Below are 17,208 nucleotides of genomic sequence, written 5' to 3' on the forward strand. Positions count from 1 at the left end.
TGGGGGGGATGTGCATGTGGGCTGTTAACACGTGTATGTCAACGATCATATAACATCCGTTAAGTTAAATATTACACTACCCCATGGATCACATGTGTAAAAGCACTTTAAACTCTGTTAAATGCACACAAATGCCAAGTAACAATCCTAGGGTGGTCCTATCACCACAAATACCATCGAGTCTGGGAGGGAAGGGGTCTCGTGGCAGAGCAGCCGATTACAGTGACCCCACACCATTGGTTTTCCAAAACTGCTGCGTGAGTGAAGGGAAGCAACGGGTGCGGTGTGCAGATGCCCTGCAGACACGCTGCCTGCGCCTTCACGGACGCGCAGTCCCCACTGCCCGCACTTACCCCTCCCAGAATGGCTCTGACAGCCTCCTCACTGCTGGACACGCCCCAGAGCAGCGTGCAGGCGGCTGCGCCCATCTCCGTGCAGTACTCGGCCTGCTGCAGGAGCTGGCGCTTCACCTCACTCAGCTGCTGCCGCAGGGCCAGCTTCTCCTGTGTCAAAACAAAGTCAGAAAGATGGATAGCATTCAACTTCCAAGTAGCTCGTGTTTCCTCTCCAGATATTTTAAAGAAGAGAAATGCATGCAGAACTACAGAAAACAGTTGGCAAAGAAAAACCAGTCCTTAGAGAACCACAATCCATATGAAAAAAATAAACTTCAGAGTAAAATTAACACCCTTAGAAAAAAACATACTACAGCATTCGTTCATAAACACCACCCAAGACTTGACTTTGTCTTTCTCAAGTAAATGAAAACATGAGGCATCTCAGGTCCCAAGTAGCTATGCCCAGGACCAGCACCAAGGGGACACCTGCACAAGGTGACGACCTTCCTGAGAGAGGCCGTGAACTGTCCTACCGGCGTCCTTCTGACTACCAAGCACTAAGGTTGACCTCCAAGTGGGTCTTGGGTCGTGTGGGGCTTCCTGCCCTCCCGCCCACCGCCACCAGTGTCACTATCCTTGTCACCTGAAATGCCCTTAGAAGGTGATAGTATTTCCTTACTTAATAAGAGATAAACTTAGAAACATAAAAACACAGTTAAATTAACTTATTCCAAAGTATAATTAGCTCAATAGCCCACAAAGTTAAAGTATATTCGATGTTCCAGGGTCTTCTTTTACAGGTGAGTACAGGAAAAAGTGGAGCCAGCCGTCAGCAGCCACCCGGACCAGCCAGCAGCCATCAACACCGAGGCCGACTTCCACCAGCAAAAGGATTATGACTCACTGAAGGCTCAGGTGACGGTGAGCATTTTTTAGCAATACAGTGCTTTTAGTTAAGGCTATATACCTTAACATTGTGGGTTTCTTTAGACATAATGTTATTGCACACTTAATAGAGTACAGTATGGTGGAAACACAGCTTTTATGTGCACTGGAAATAATTCATGGGACTCGTTTTATTGCAGTATTTGCTTTATTGCAGTGGTGTGTGGACAAAGTTTGCAACAATTTCCCTTTTATTACCATAAAAAGTAACTCTTTCCTAACAAAAATATATGTAACAAAAACTGGCGGTCTCTATTTAAGTTAGTTTGCTGCCTGTGAAAGGTGCACATCATAAGGACAGCACAAAGAGGAGAAATTGCAGATCCACAGCTGACAGGCCTGCTCCGAAGGGAACACAGACGCCACCTGCTGCCTGGGACCATTCCCCCATGGACAGCACAGCCAGGCCCTGAAACAGCTCCGCCAGCTCAGGCTTTGTGCAAAGGCTCATCTAGGCTTCCTGTGGCAGCACGGTCCTCCAAGAAAAAACCCACGTGCCCTCCAGCAGTGTCACTCCTCCATGAAAGCTGGGCTCTTTTTGCTTTGCCAGGACTCTCGGGGCCAGCCCCTTAGGTCACAGCAAGGCAGCGATCTCCTCCAGCTGGCCTCCTCCACGGATCTGACTCAATCATCGCTGAGGAGACATCTTGACTGAAGTCACAACCAAGCTTTCCTGGTTCCAGTCGCCATTCTCCAGGGGGGTTGGGCACCGCTGCTCATCTAACACACGTCTTCTTGATTCTGAGTCCACGCTTTGAAGTTATCTTTTCTTACACACTGGATTCAGTAACTCCCATCTTTCCATAACGCCTGTTTTACCCTTAAAGCAATACTCTAATTCAGGATTTAGTCCCTGGAGTCTTTCCTGGTTCCTCAACCCTACATAAGCTTCCAGAGTCTGGCTCCTTATCTGTGCAGACCTGGACAGACACCACAGAAAGGCAGCTGCCAGTGGAAAGAGACGTGGCCATGTCACACAAGCTCGCAGGGCCCGCAGTGGCAGTACGTCGGCAGGACGACTTATCAGGGAGCTTAAGTGGGAACAGCTGAACTTAAAATACTCCCACTTTAAGGTCAGGTGTGAGGGCAGTGACACACTGATGATGTGAAGCCGCTTTGCCACAGCTATTTCCTCCTCTACACTGGCACTTTACCAGAATGGCTTCTTTTTAAACATTACATCTAACATGCCAGCAAAACATGCATTTCTCTTATGCTTATCAATTAAAAAAACAAATCTAAAATTCTGTTCAATCTAAGCTTCAACCTTAACAAGGATGTCTCAGCAATCTAAGGAAGAAATGAACCAGCAGATTCCATTTTACTTGATCATGATTTAAATAGAACGACAAAGCTGAAATTTCACCTTCAAATATGTGACGCTCCACCTAAACGAATTTTCAGACTGAAACTCTTTCCCTAACCTTTTCCACTTGTTCAATATTGAAGACTATAAGTTTCCATCGGTTTTGGAAAACCTCCTTGCAGCCACAAACATTCCGAATCCCTTCACATGAGAAGACAGCATGAAACAAAGCCCAACACCCAGGCAGAGGGACCTGGGCCAGCTCCCCAACATTCCCGTAAATCAGTAACACCTGCAGACCCAGCTGTGCTGGGAGAAGCAAGAGATGCCCAGCCAGCTGCTGACCACCTGCCAGCACACGGGAAACAATACCTACTAGCTGCCATTATTTGTACAATTCTTGTTCTAGCATTCAAAAATAAAAATACATTCAAGATCCACGTTGTACCAGACATGGAAGAATAGTTCTAGTTTTACAAGAAATAATTTATTCCATACGAAAAGTTAAAATTAATGTGTAGTTTTTAAGAAATATTATCAGTCTCCCCAATATTAAAATTGGTTATTTCTAAAAGATCAGTAAATGATCCCCTAAATTGATTACAAATATTCTGATTTAATACATCTATCTCTGATTATAAATTATGTGTGTGATAGTTTTTCAAGATTCTTGTATTATGAATGTATATGTTTCAGAGTGGTCTTTTAAACATAAAAATGAACAGTAAGTGACTATTAAAAGACACCCAGTAAATCATCTCCACATTAAATGGTTATAAAATGCAAGTGTTCGACGCCCTTCCAAACCTGTCAGAATCCCCACAGCTAAAAATACAATCTTGAGGCTTAAAGGCTAGAAAGGCGATCTCTGGCCCTCAGTGGCCTCGGCCAAGACGCAGGCACTCTTAGGCAGGGGTCAGCGAGCGTCGTACCTTCTTCTCTCTCACGCTGTCAGTTTGCACCGTCTCCAGGCGGGCTCGGAAGTGCTCACAGTCCATTCTCAGCTGTTCCAACTCTTGGTCTTTCCTTTCCAAGTCTAGAAGACAGAGTATGAATCTCAATATTTCAAATCACTAATCTCGGAAGCACCCATTTTTGCCCCATCTACTCTTGGAAAACCTGATTTTTGAGGTAGTGGTATTTGCATAACCGGTCCTTGAGTAACCAATATTCTCCAAGTCCTGCTTTGTAAGTTTTGATCAGATTTTAGCCCATAGTAGAAAGTACTTCTTTCATGGTTTTCTGCTTTGTGTGTTTAAGACCTCACTTTACTGCCAGACTTGTGCTCAAGGCTTTAAGAAACTTTGTATTTTAAGGGGCTGGAGGCAGGGCTTAGGAGCCCGACTGTCTCACAACACAGACTATATCTGCTCCATAAAAAGCAGAAGGCAGCTCAGTGAGTAGACAGTGCCAGCCGGGGCTGACTCACAAAGCTCGTCTCACCAACTGGCAGACTGACTCAGTGGGGACAGCTGCAGTAGTCAGTGCGGGAGCGAGAACAACAGTGATGGAGACCAGGAAAGGCCACAGGAGACGTGGGCCTGGGGAGTACTTCCTCTCCGCCATATTCCTTCACGTGATGATACAAATGGCCACCAAAAATCCCAAAGACGTCCACAGTAATAAATTTGAAATCAAAAGTATCACCATTTTAAATAAAAGGTATTACGCTGCAGGACTACTGACATTCAAAAAGCAAAGAAATGCGTAAACTTTTAAGTGCCTTGACTTCAAGGACTGAGAAATCACCACTTTTTATGCTGACAGGCATGGAGATCTGGGCGGGCACCTGTGCTCGGAGCTAACGGTGTAGCTTCTCTGATTACAGTAAGGACGGCGGGGTCAGTGGTTCTCAGACTGCAGTGTACATCAGAATCCCCTGGGGACCCATCCTGTTTCTGGCTCAGCAGGACTGAGGGGGTCTAAGACTCGGTACGCTCACAAGTCCCAGGCGAGGCTGATGCTGCTGGTCTGGGAACACAGAGAGGACGGTGAAGCTTCGTGACAACAGCCTGGTCTCTCATCACACAGTCAGTAAAATGGAGGGAAGCCAGCAGTCGGAGTGCCCAAGGGAGGGCGCCAAGGGTGAGGAGAGCCTGAGAGCAGGCCCCGGGGCAACGGAGCCTGACCCTACCCTGGAGGAGAACATGGCCAACACGCACTTCCTCCAACCACGTGCAGACAGAGGATAGGGGTGCGGCTTTGTAATCTAGAGGTCTCCAAGGACAAGGGGAAGCCCAACCGTGAAGTTCCGGGGCACTGCCGAGAACAACGCAGGCCCCCCCAAAGCTCTCTCCATGGTTCCCAGAGCTGCCTGCCCTGGAAGGAAGATGAGAAGCTACAGCTAAATATTCAGACAGCTAGAGATGATGCAACCGGCTGGCAGCTTCTCTTCAATGGTGTTTCTGAAAAACGAGGGTGAGGTAACATGGGGCTAGTTCTTCTCCCTGCAGTCAGCTGCTTTTCTGCCCTTTTATGATGTATTATATATACCGCAACATGACTTTCACTGGAATTCTTTATTCTGTCCCACTAATGCTGGCCACAGAAGAAATCAACTACCAATCAGGTGCCACGCTTAGAAAACTACATAGTTGCCTTGTAACAATATTAAGTGGAAACATATATATTACTCATACATGTGCTTATAATTATGTATGAACTATGAACTGCATGTGATCACAGACAAAAGGAAATAAAATGAAAAAAGAAACTAAGAAAAAACTACTGATGGTATAAACTTTTTGCAGTTAACTGTTACATTATTCTTCTATTACTGAACTGCACATTACTCACAGTAAAGAAGATAGGAAATGAAAACTCCACAAGCCTTATTATGGGTAAGAATCTGTACGAATTAATTGTGACCACCCAAAAGACACTCTGGTTTAGGGAATTCCATGATCTCTCACTCTGTGCAGCCATACTCAGCCTTGCTGTGAGTTAACATAAAGGGACAGGTCAAAACACCCACTACAGGAGGCCACGCCCACGCACCACAGGCTCTCCGGGATGCAGGCGCATTTTCCGCGGTGCGAGGCCACCGCCTTGTGGCCATATGGGAGCACCGCCGCAGGCACACTGCAGCCACTGTCTCCGGCAAAACTCCCACCTTGCATTTTCAGCTTGGCCCACAGCGTGCCTGCCACCTAAACCACCGCGAGGGCACGGGTTTTCATAGTTCGTTTTCTAACATCCCAAATGCCTAGAACAGTACATGGTATGTAGTAGGCATTTTATAAATATTTGTCACATAAATGAAATTCACTTCTTTATATATTCCTTCTGCTAAGCCTTGAATAAAAACATGGCTGCTTTGATTATATGCCTCATTCTTCTTTAATGAGAATATACCACTTTTTATCCTACTTTTGCAAATTTTTTCAGAGACAGAAAGAATGTGGACAGTAAATGATACATTATATATAGTCAGGACATTATCTTACCCATCCTCAGTATTAGAACAGGAAAGTGGGCTGCCACCCAGCCCAGACTGTATTTCAACCTGTCATCTTTAGCATTTAAAATGAAGGAGAAATCTCCATTTAAAAGTTCACTGAACAAAGGGTGGCCTAGACAGACTACCAATATACAGAACCAATGTGAATCACAGGCCATCTCTACATCTCCAAGTCTTCTGAAATTTACAACCCTCTTTGATAGTTTTAATGACATGAGACTGTATCTGAATGCTCAGCTTATTCACAGGAAGGCTATAGAGAACTATATGCAGGCAGGATACAGAAAGCTATAAGTGAAAACACTAATCAAATAAACTTAAACTGTACAAAAGGGATCAATTTCTTCTCTCATCACCCAGCATGTTTATAATAAATTATCAGTTATTTCATATTTATATGAAAATATTTGCTTTTGACCAAAATAGCTAAGGAAAGAGTCTAAAATCCAAAATTAAGACTTTTTAATAGTCAATAACTTTTACCTTCTTATCACTCTCTGATAGGTTTGGGAAAGCATTCAGAATTAGCTGCTGATGGATTCCACCTTTACTGCGAGCTGAGATGTGGAGGTGGAGGTTCGTTTCCTATGGCTGCTGTCACCAAGTGCAGGCTTCTCTCGCTATCTGACAGTAAAGCGTTCCTATGAAACCTCCACAAGCTGAGATGGTGTAAAGCGAAGCAGCAGTCACCTTAGGACACATCTTGCTAACGGATGCACAAAACAAAATGCGGTCAAGTGCATGCCGCTCAGACACGGTTGAAAGCCTGGTGGCCTGATGCTGAGAGATGTGAGGGTGGTTCCGGGAAAGGAGCCGGGAAGGGCCACTCTGATGGCTCTCTGCAAAGCCAACACTTTTGGCCTTTTTTCATAAAAGCAAAAATCACCTTCATATTTCTTTCGGTTAGTGAAAACAGGTACTAACTAGTGTAGGCCTTTCATATGGACGAAGTGTCCTAACGCGAACTTTCAAAAAGTGAGGGTGGTTGGCTTAGAACAGAAATCGACTCTCAAGTCGGAAATCCAGGTGCTGGTGGGCCAGGCGCCTCTGAAGCCCATAGGGGAGGACCTTCCCGCCTCTCCCTGCTTCTGGAGCCCCAGGATTCCTAGGTGTGTGGCCACACAGGCCAGCCTGCCTCGGCCTGCACTTGGCCTTCCCGTGTCTTCATATACCTTCCCTGTGTGCGTCTGTCTCTGTCCAGACCCCACTGTTACAAGGGCACCAGTCATTGGATTAGGGCCCAACTACAGACTCATTTTACCTTCATCGCCTGCACCTCAGGGCCAGAGGCAGCCTGTCAAAAATATAAGCTGAAAAAGTGAAAAAATTAGAATATTCCAAGTTACATGAAAAAACAAACAAACCTCAGTTAAAGAGCTTAAATGCATTTGAAATCCCAGGGCTCATTCTAAGCCAGCCCAACAACATTTTAATTAGCTGTCAAATTTCTAAAACAAACCAAAGGGAGTAGGGTTTGGAACCAGAACACGGAAATAGCATTTTTTTTCCTGCACTGCCAAAAATCTGCTTCCAAAACCACGCTTCTTTTTCTAACGTAAAGGCCACTGGAGTGATCTTTCACAAGATGAAGAAAACGTGTGACTAACAGGAATTTATGCTACAATGGCGCTGCCAGTGCACCTGGCATCACCTCATCTCACTAACTTTTCACACCTGCATGTTAGAGCGCCTCAGTGTACTGTAAATCACCAAGGCAAAGGCTCGGGTCTTACACTTTTTATATCCCCACATGACCTAGCTGTGCCTGACAGATACCAAGCACATAATACCTACCAGATTGATTTATCAACTAAATTCACTGAAAGACTTGAAAATAAATATCATTACCAAAAAAAGCTCAATCTTGTTGAACTCAAATGAACTCTGTTAAAGTATTTCCCAAACCAGAGTGAGGGGATTTTGCTTTTCATTTATTGGTGTATGAATACAAACATAATGTCTACGATGAGGGGGTCAGGAGTGAGCTATTAAAATAATTTCTGTCTCTATCCTCTCTTGGCGACCTTCCCACCTCCTCTGTCCATAGCCTGTCAGTCTTTCTTCTTTTGGGGTCCCCTGTATTCTTTCTCGAGTCTCCACGTGCCCTACAGATCCACTCTCCACCCTGCTCTGCCCCCAAGAGGCTGAAAACGCCCACAGCAACTGGACTCCCTTGCTTACAGCTTCCTGTTGGATTTGGAGCGGCAGGCCCTGCAGGAAGCGAGGAAGGAGACTGAAGCTGGGACCCTGACTTCCCCGCTGCATCAAGTCAGCAGCAGCTTCGCCTTCTGACAGAGGCTGTGGTCCTGCCGGCGCCTGCCCTCCTGCAAGGCTGGTAGTCCTCCTGCCACTCCTTCAGGCCCAGGGGGGCCACGGCACCCCACTCTTCTAGTTCCTGGGGCTTTGCTAGCCTCCTGCTGGCTCCCCGAACCCTGCCCACACCTTTGTCCGTCATCCCTTCGTGTATTACAGTCTTTGTTTATCCCTTTAGTTTCCTGCCCGGACATGGACGTGATACACTCTGATCTTATCTCATTTGGGACACAATAACTTTTGGTGAAATTAAATAATTTCTTCTTGGCACTCACTCGTTTGTCCCACTCTTCATGACTATCTGTCTAGTTATATTTCTATGGACCGGAAATAATAATTTTTCCGAGCTGAAACAGGCCCCCCTCCCTTCTCATTAATATCAAACTCTTGAGAACTTAACCTCAAAACACCCCACAGACACTTAAGAAATCATGTATCGCAGTGGTTTTCAACCCCACTGCTAATAACCCAAGAGTATACATCAGGGACACTTAGGGTTCTGTAAACATTTAATTAGTATTTCCATTTACAGTTTGTTTTTAAATTTTTTACCTGGAAATAATTTCAAACTTACAAAATGTTACATGAATAAAACTAATGTGAAGAATACCCACGTGCCCTTTACCCAGTCTCACCAAGATGTCTCCACATTTGCTCACCACCTGCAGCATACCCAAACACAAACGCGATGTATTTTTTGAACCATTTGAGGGTAAGTTACATATATCAAGACCCTTTATTCCTCAATACTTCAGTGAATACTTCCTAAGAGTGGGGATAATGTCTTACACACCCGCTATATACAGCTGTCAACTTCAGAAAAATTAGCATTAATACCTTTATCTAATCTACCACTGACATTCAAATTTTGTCAAATGACCCAAAATTGCCCTCTGTAGCATTTTCTTCCTTCAAGGTATAGCACCCAGTCTTGGGTCAGACATTGGATTTAATTGTCATGTATCTTTAGCCCCTTTTAATTTGGAACCTCTCCATAGCCCATCCTTTATGTCATTACGATATATTTTTATAGTTTAAAAATCACAATATAGGACCAGCCGAGTGGCATGTTGGTTAAGAGCTGGCTTGGGACGCCAACTCTGAGCAGCAGGGCTCCGGTTCAGATCCCACGAAAGCCAGTGACACTGCCCTTTACAACTAAGATGCTGAACAACAGCTCAACCTGGAGCTGGGCTGCTGTGAGTCGCCGGCAACAGCGTAGGCTGCAGCCCCTGCTGCAGTGGACTGCCATAAGCTACCGTGTGTGGCAGGCAGCCAGCTTGAGTGGCCGGCAGCTGGTGTGAGCTGCCAAGAGCCGCGATGAGCAGCCAGTCCAGAGGCCAGCGACTGATCTGCCTCACCCAGGAAGAGCGCGATGATAATACCAACATGGGCCAGTGATACAACGTCCTCCACAACTAGACTGAAGAACCAAAAAAAAAAAAGGACAGCAACTTATCTGTTCCCCTTCCCCTTACTCCCCAGTGCTATTCCTCTCCCCCAATTCCCCAATAAAATCTTTCTTTTTAAAGCTATGCTATCGAATATTATGGATCATCTAATTATCAGCTACTCTCCAGTCAAGAAATGACAAATCTGAGGTGCAGAGAAGTTTTTTTGTTTTGTTTTGTGTTTGGGTTTTTTTGGAACAATGCTGGGGAATCGGGGGAAGGGGAACAGACAAGTTGCTGTCGTATTGTTCTTCAGTCTAGTTGTGGAGAACGTTGCTTCACTGGCCCAAGTTGGCACCATCATTGCGCTCTTCCCGGGTGAGGCACATCAGTCGCCGGCTTCTGGACGGCCGCTCACTGCAGCTACTGGCCGCTCACGCCGGCTGCTGGCTACTGGCTACATACGGTAGCCCATGGCAACCCACTGCCACAGGGGCTGCAGCCTACGCCGTTGCCGGCAACTCATGGCAGCCCAGCTCCAGGTTGAGCTGTTGTTCAGCATCTTAGCTGTGGAGGGCAGTGTCACTGGCCCTCATATGTGGGATCCGAACCGGGGCCCTCTGGCGTCCCAAGCCAGTTCTTAACCATCGCGCCACTCGGCCGGCCCAATAAAATCTTTTAAAAAAATAAAAATAAAATAAAAATCACAATATACATGGAAGGACTTCCATTTCCAGCTATGACAGTGATGTAGCAGATCAATTTTCCCACCAAGAATAACTAGAAAGACAAATTTTAAATAAACAAAAATCGTTTGAAGAAATCTGAAAGCTATCAAGTCACATAGGCCTTGAGGACCAGGAACTGGCGAAGAGGGCCCAGCTCTGTACCCCACCCTTCCTGAGGCACAGGAATATTCCAAAGCAGCTCAGGCTAAGAGGCAACAAAGCTAAGCAGAGCAGCTGACAACCTCCTCCGCTGGGGAGCTACTGGGAAGCTACAGGACAGCCCCCTTGGGGCGGGTCATGACCCTGGAGAAGAAGAGAGGAGAAGAGAACGGGCACCACCAGACCCCTTCCTCCACGCCAGCACTCTGCCCTGTGCGGGAGCAGCACAAGGAGGCTGCCGAGGCCAGCGACTGCGGAGGACAGCCCCGGGCTCCAGCAGAGCTCTCATCAGTTTCATGGTGCTGGAAAGATCAAAGCTGAAGGTAGGAGCCTGCCAAGGTGAAAGGAAGGGCTCTGGGACACAACTCAAGCTCTCAAGTGGACCCACTGGAGGACTAAAACCCTCGGAGGGAGAACGCACTAGAACTAGGCCAGCTGGAACTATGAGTGAAACCAGCGTGAACGAGCGCAAGCCCTGATGGACAGGGGTGCTCTACGCTGACTCCATCCTGACTGGCAGGCAGAAGCCAGAGGAAAGAAATCCTCGCTGGAGAAAAATAATCATCCAGAGCCTCTACAAGTTTCCACTGAAAAAGCCCGTTAACCAACAAAAGATTACCAGGACGTCCAAGAGAACTAGATGAGAAACGCGGGCCAACAGGTGATTCAGGTATTGGATTTACAGACTCAAGACTTTAAAATAACTGAATAATATGCTTCAAAAAATAGGCAACAAGAGGATTTCATCAGGGAACTAGAATAAAAAACAACCAAGTGGAAAATCATTACAAAACTGATTAACACTAAATAAGGGGGTCAGTTGGCCACATGTGGTAGAGGCTATTTTTACAACAGACGCGGACAGCACGGATTATGCACCTTCATCGTCACAGGTGGCTGTACTGGACCGTGCTGACACAGGCCAGGTGCAGTGTCGATTTCAAATTACACAAAATAACTTTTTTTCACTGCTAAAGAAAGTCTGTTAGTCGAATCTCTCTCCAGGCTAACTATCATGCCTGTGCTGGTTTGTAGTCACTGCTGACATTCAGCGAACAAACGAGGCTGCTTCACAGTATTCATGTTTAAATACATTTAAATAAGTAAATAAATTTTAACACGTTAAAACCAACGCTGCAGCTTTTTAAATGTCAGAAATGAGACTGCAAGCTTATGTATGGTATCAACATGTGACATTAAATAACTCTAACTCCTCAGAGTGAATATCTGACAGACTGCCACTAAGATGTCAAGTTGCTTTTAAATTACACCATTTAACATCTCAAATGCAACATAATGCATCTGACAGGTGTTTTCAGTAAGACAATGGAGATTTAAACAGACAGTGGCTTTTTCATCATCTCCTTCCAAAATGAACACTTGCCAATTAAGGCCAAGATTAGACCCTGTGATTTAATTGTGAAACAAAAATATCTGACCCCTCTGATTTCAAGCTTCAACATCAGTTTAAATGAAAAGCATCCTGATTACAAGGTGAGCTGTTTAAGACATCTTCACCTTTGCAATTCCTTATCTCTGTGACTTGTATCTTTCTGTTACTTAACAAGAAACTAAAATCAGAAATTGGACACTGAGGATGGTACTGCAACTGTCTTCCAAAAGCTCTAATATTAAGTTTTTGTTTTCATCAAAACACCTTTGTACGCATGGACTTTATAAGTAAATGTTCTAAAACTGAGTTTTTAAAAGTAACCAGAAAATACAACTTTCATGTTACTTTACATATGGAACAGCCATGTAATACGTAAAATTTTATTTTATTTTATTTTTTCTAAAGATTTTTATTGGGGTATTGGGGGGAAGGGAACAGTGCTGGGGAATTGGGGGATGGAAAACAGATAAGTTGCTGTTGTTTTGTTCTTCAATCTAGTTGTGGAGGACGTCGCTTCACTGGCCCAAGTTGGCACCATCATTGCGCTCTTCCTGGGTGAGGCAGATCAGTCGCCGGCCTCTGGACGGCCGCTCACGCTGGCTGCTGGCCGCTCACGCTGGCTGCTGGCTACACACGGTAGCCCATGGCAACCCACTGCCACAGAGGCTGCAGCCCAAGCTGTCGCCGGCGACTCACGGCAGCCCAGCTCCAGGTTGAGCTGTTGTTCAGCATCTTAGCTGTAGAGGGCAGTGTCACTGGCCCTCATATGTGGGATCCGAACCGGGGCCCTCTGGCGTCCCAAGCCAGTCCTTAACCATCGCGCCACTCGGCCGGCCCTAAAATTTTATTTTAAAAACAGGATTCTCCAGTTTAAAACAAATTCTAGACACCCACTGATGTAACAGCTCCCTCTCTGTTGGAGATGAGAGAAAGGGGGGTGAGCTAACTTGCACTGAGTACTTCCGCCTCAGGCCTGGAATTCACACCCAGGTCAGTCTTATCCCAAACCTCCCCACACCTTTTCTAATTCACAGAGCGCGGTGTTTGAGCCAGAACGGATCAGGGTCACAGGCTTTCTTCACTACACCAGCGTTCAGGGGCTCCACCTGAGGTCCTCTTGATGGAGGACTCCACTGAGCCATGCAGTGCCACGCCCTTCCCAAAGAGGGTCTCATTTTAGGACCTGCCACCTCCTGTGAAGTAAGCCCACCTGGCCTTGGTTCACAGACAGGGAAAGCCCTGGCACATCAGTTAGATGCCTCGCACCCACCTCTGCATTTCCACTGCTGAGATCCAGCCTCACTTCCTCACGCTTCTCTTCCACTCCAACCACGCAGCCGCAGTCCCAGGGCCTCCCTCAATGAGCACCGCACCGTTAAGTCTGCATCTTCCATCCAATCCCCAAACCTACCCTACACTTGGGTACAGAAATCATTCCCCTGAAACCGTAATTCTTATCGCGACTCTGATGTCATATCCATGTGGTAATTTCCAGTTGCCTCTCATCTCAAATTAAAAAAATATTCCAGGATCGCCGTCTCTCCTATAAACTGCTCCCATTTTCTGACAGCCCGACTATCCTCCATCCTTGCCCCGGGTACCAAGCAGCAACAGCAGCTCATTAACCTGCCATCAATCAGGCTCACTCCCTTTGCGATTTTCGCACATGCCGTCCTCCTAGTCTAAGCACCTTCCCCTTCCTTGTGCTAATCACGCCTCTGTCCTCAGGGTCACCCAGCCCCCTCAGGCAGCACCCTCATCAGCACATTCCCAAAGTCCACCCCTCGTCTGCCGTTTCCCAGGGAGTCGCTGTGCTAGAGTCAGAATCGAGTCCCACTCTACTCAGAACTCATCACTTCAACCTCAGTCCTCTGGCTGGCTTTTCAGGCAAGCCCACCAAGCCATCCGCAATCCAAACCTACCCTCCGAAAGAAGCCACTCCTCCAATCCGGTGTGCGGCTTCCCTCTCCGCTCACTGCTACCTGCACAGCGCCCTTCGTCCTTGGTGAGGACAAGAGGCACATGCTAACTCTAGAGGCAAAAGGGGCACCGACACCAGCCAGAGCCAAGGCCCCTGCTGGGGGAGGCCCCAGGTGGGAATCACAGCTGTGGAGGGAGCCGGAAGAAACACCCAAGCTCTGTCCACTCGCTGACGCCTTCCGTTGCTGAGTCCTGCCGGCAGCCAGCACGGCCAGGGGAGGGTGGGAGGGTCGCCATGTCCAACAGCTGCTGCTGCCCCGTGATCCCTGCACGCCCTCTGTGGGCTCCACTCTCTGCGCCATGGGTCCCATGGAAGACAGGTCCCTGGGGAGGCCCAGAGAGGGCCCACAGACCTAGTCCTTACTGAAAAAAGAAAGGCGGGGGGATTTCTTTCATGTCACCCAACTGGTAAGAATTCCAAGAGCCAAAATGCGGTGCACAGGGCCTCAGGCCTCAGGCCAGAGAAGTCTCCAAGGACTAGCTGAGGTTCGGAGCGCCTGCCCCCATCGCAATCCACTCGGATCCTTCCTTTCACACCCGGTCTCCTGTAGTACGTCCACCTTCAGGAGATACCACTACAATTCAGGAGGGTGGGGGTCCCCCAGGACCAAGTATTCAGCCCAGCACAGAGAACACACTTGTGCTGTTTTGTCTGAGGTAAACGTGCAGGGCACTCTGACACCCCCTAACAAGGGACACGCCTGTCCAGTCACTCCGCTAAGGAACTGAGCCTGGGCCTGAGGCTGGGCCCAACGACACAGCCTTCCAGGCCACCGCACCGTTCTGTTTAGGTTCTTGGGTGGTCATGGGTTTTGGAGGGTTTTCTCTTTGGTTTTTTATCTTTACCCTAAAAGCAAGGAGAAGCCATTGAAGACGTAAGCTGGGGAATCAATAATCAGGCTGAATTGTTAAAAGTTACTTGGCTACAGTGTACAGAACAGGCTGGAGAGTGGCAACAAGTGGGCAGTGCCAGGGGGCAGAGATTCAGACAAAACGACATGGGCCTGGATTTGGTGGTGGCAGTGACAATGGCGGCAAGCTGACAAACTCAGGACCTGTCCATGAGAGGAATCATAGAAGACATACTGGCAGACACGTGGGGGCTGAATGGTGAGCAGGAGGTGGGCAGCAAGGAGGATCCTGGGTCTCGTCTGGATGGTGGCGCCCTGGGGAGGCTCAGGCAGCTCAGCTTTCAGCAGGGTGTGCGGTGGATGCCATGAGTCAGCCGTGAGAAAGTAAAAACCAGCCTGCTCTGAGAAGTGGCTGTGCCCTACAGTTCGTCGGGCTGGGGTGTTGGGCATGCATAAAGCAGCTGCCAAGCTCACAGGAAACGCCTCCCCAAGGACACACTGCAAGTGTGAGCGCCATAATGCCCCTTTCTCTCAGTGGCTGGCTTCTTGTTCAGAGAAAGCTAGTCTGTACAATCCCCACTGTCAGGGATTCTGCTTATAACAGGAAGAAGGAAACTTCCTCCTCTCGCCTGCGGGATCAAAGGCACTGTGACACAGGGCGGCAGCCGTGGCTTCCAGGAGCCGCAGAGCTTCAAAGAAAGATTTCCAGACACTAAGTTCCATGTCTATCTCAATTTTGTAGTTTTCAAGGAAACGAGACCTGATGCTGAGCCCTTCACACAGCCCTCCTTTGCCTGGAGCCCAGCAAAACACAGCTGCATCTGCACTGCACCTAGACTCCACCTGACCCAAATCCTACAGCAACTCCGTCCTTCCCTTTGTTGGGAAGATGCCCAGTTCCTCTGGTGGGTGGTCTCCCTCCCTGCAATGAGCCATAAACCTGATCTTGTGAGACTCCAGGTCCTTCCTGATGTCATAGACTGATTAAGCTAGAACAGACATTTAGAATTTGAAATGATTATGAAACCCATGAGAAGAAATGCCAGGTAGGAGTCAGAGACAGCGCTCTGAGCCTGGAGGAGAGGTCTGAGCTACAGACAAATCCAGGAGCCACTGGCACCAGGACGGTAACTGAAACTGTGTGTGCACAGAATGCCCAGCGGAGGCCGTGGACGAGGGGAGACGGGGCCCAGGCCTGAGCCTCCCGTAGCTGACAGGCAGGTGAATCAGCAAAGAAGGCTGAGAAGACGTGGCCCAACATCAGTGAGGAAGGCGAGTGCGTGGCCAGGGACTGCGGGACAAGAGCTCCTCAAGTCTAATCTTGATCAAGTCACCACAGGTTCGCGGCCTCGCTTTCATAAGCACGATTTGACTCTGGTAGCGGGCTGACCTCAAAGACTGACTCATGCTAATCACTCATGAGACCCTGACGTGTTTTTCAAAATGCCAAGTTGATGAATCTGCAGTGACAAGTACAACCACCCAGCAGAGTGACTAGCAACAGCCCTCCAGCTGAAGGAGTGAGTGGAAAAAACGTTCCTGGAGCCCAGTAAGAGCTGAGGCTGTGGGGGAGGCCCCAGGTGGGAGTCACGGCCGTGGAGGGAGCCGGGAGGCACACCCAGCCTGTCCACCCACTGCCGCCTTCCTTGCCTTGCGTTGCTGAGCCCTGCTGGCGGCCAGCAGGGGAGCCAGTGCGAGCAGCGTAGGGGCGTCCACCTCCCGGAGCAGAGGACAGCAGAGCTGAGGGTTCCAGAGAGAATAAACAGGGCAGGGGCTGTGCAACCATGGGCTTTCTCCCTCCTCACTGGGCACAGCGGCCCCCTGACCGGACACATCTGCACCAACCAGAAGCTCGTGCTGCGAAAACACCTTCTTACCTGGACTGTGCCAGGAACGCGACCCAGCCCCCCAGCTGCAGCTTTCCTGGAGGGGAGGCCAAACCGCCAAGCTCACGGGGGTGAACGAGCCGTAAGCGCTGAAGACCGATTTGACTGGAATTCAGCCTCAACTGGGCGGCGGGGGACTCCATCGTGGACCGTCGCCGAGAGCTTCCGCGGGCTCCTGGGCGGACGGGGACGACGGCGGCTGGCGCGGGTCTCACAGCCTGAGCTTCCGTCGGCCTCGACCCGGGCGCGCCCACACCCAGCCCCTCGACGGGCACCCGGCTCCGTGCAAGGCCTGCGCGCGGCGAGACCCCCCTGACGGCGGGAAGGGCTTCTCGGAGCGTCCATCACAAAGGCGCGCGGCTCTCCCGCCGAGGAGGAGGAGGAGGGGCGCGCAGGCAGCGGCCGGCGGCAGGGGCTTCAGCGAGCGGGCAGCCCCCCCAGAAACCTGCCGCCCAGGG

The 17,208-nt window shown here is 48.6% G+C and overlaps 1 protein-coding gene across 1 annotated transcript in view; it reads right to left on the bottom strand.

The window, feature by feature from the left end:
* HSF2BP (heat shock transcription factor 2 binding protein) overlaps nt 1–17,208 on the bottom strand; it is a 37,348-nt gene that overhangs the window by 19,113 nt on the left and 1,027 nt on the right. Inside the window, exons 3-4 of the mRNA XM_019666040.1 lie at nt 3,522–3,625; nt 354–503 (exon numbers count right to left, since the gene is read on the bottom strand). Of these exons, the coding sequence (XP_019521585.1) occupies nt 354–503; nt 3,522–3,625 (254 nt within the window). The remainder of the gene's footprint in view (nt 1–353; nt 504–3,521; nt 3,626–17,208) is intronic.

Source organism: Hipposideros armiger, unplaced genomic scaffold (genome assembly GCF_001890085.2).
Source record: "Hipposideros armiger isolate ML-2016 unplaced genomic scaffold, ASM189008v1 scaffold_458, whole genome shotgun sequence".
NCBI lineage: Eukaryota > Metazoa > Chordata > Mammalia > Chiroptera > Hipposideridae > Hipposideros > Hipposideros armiger.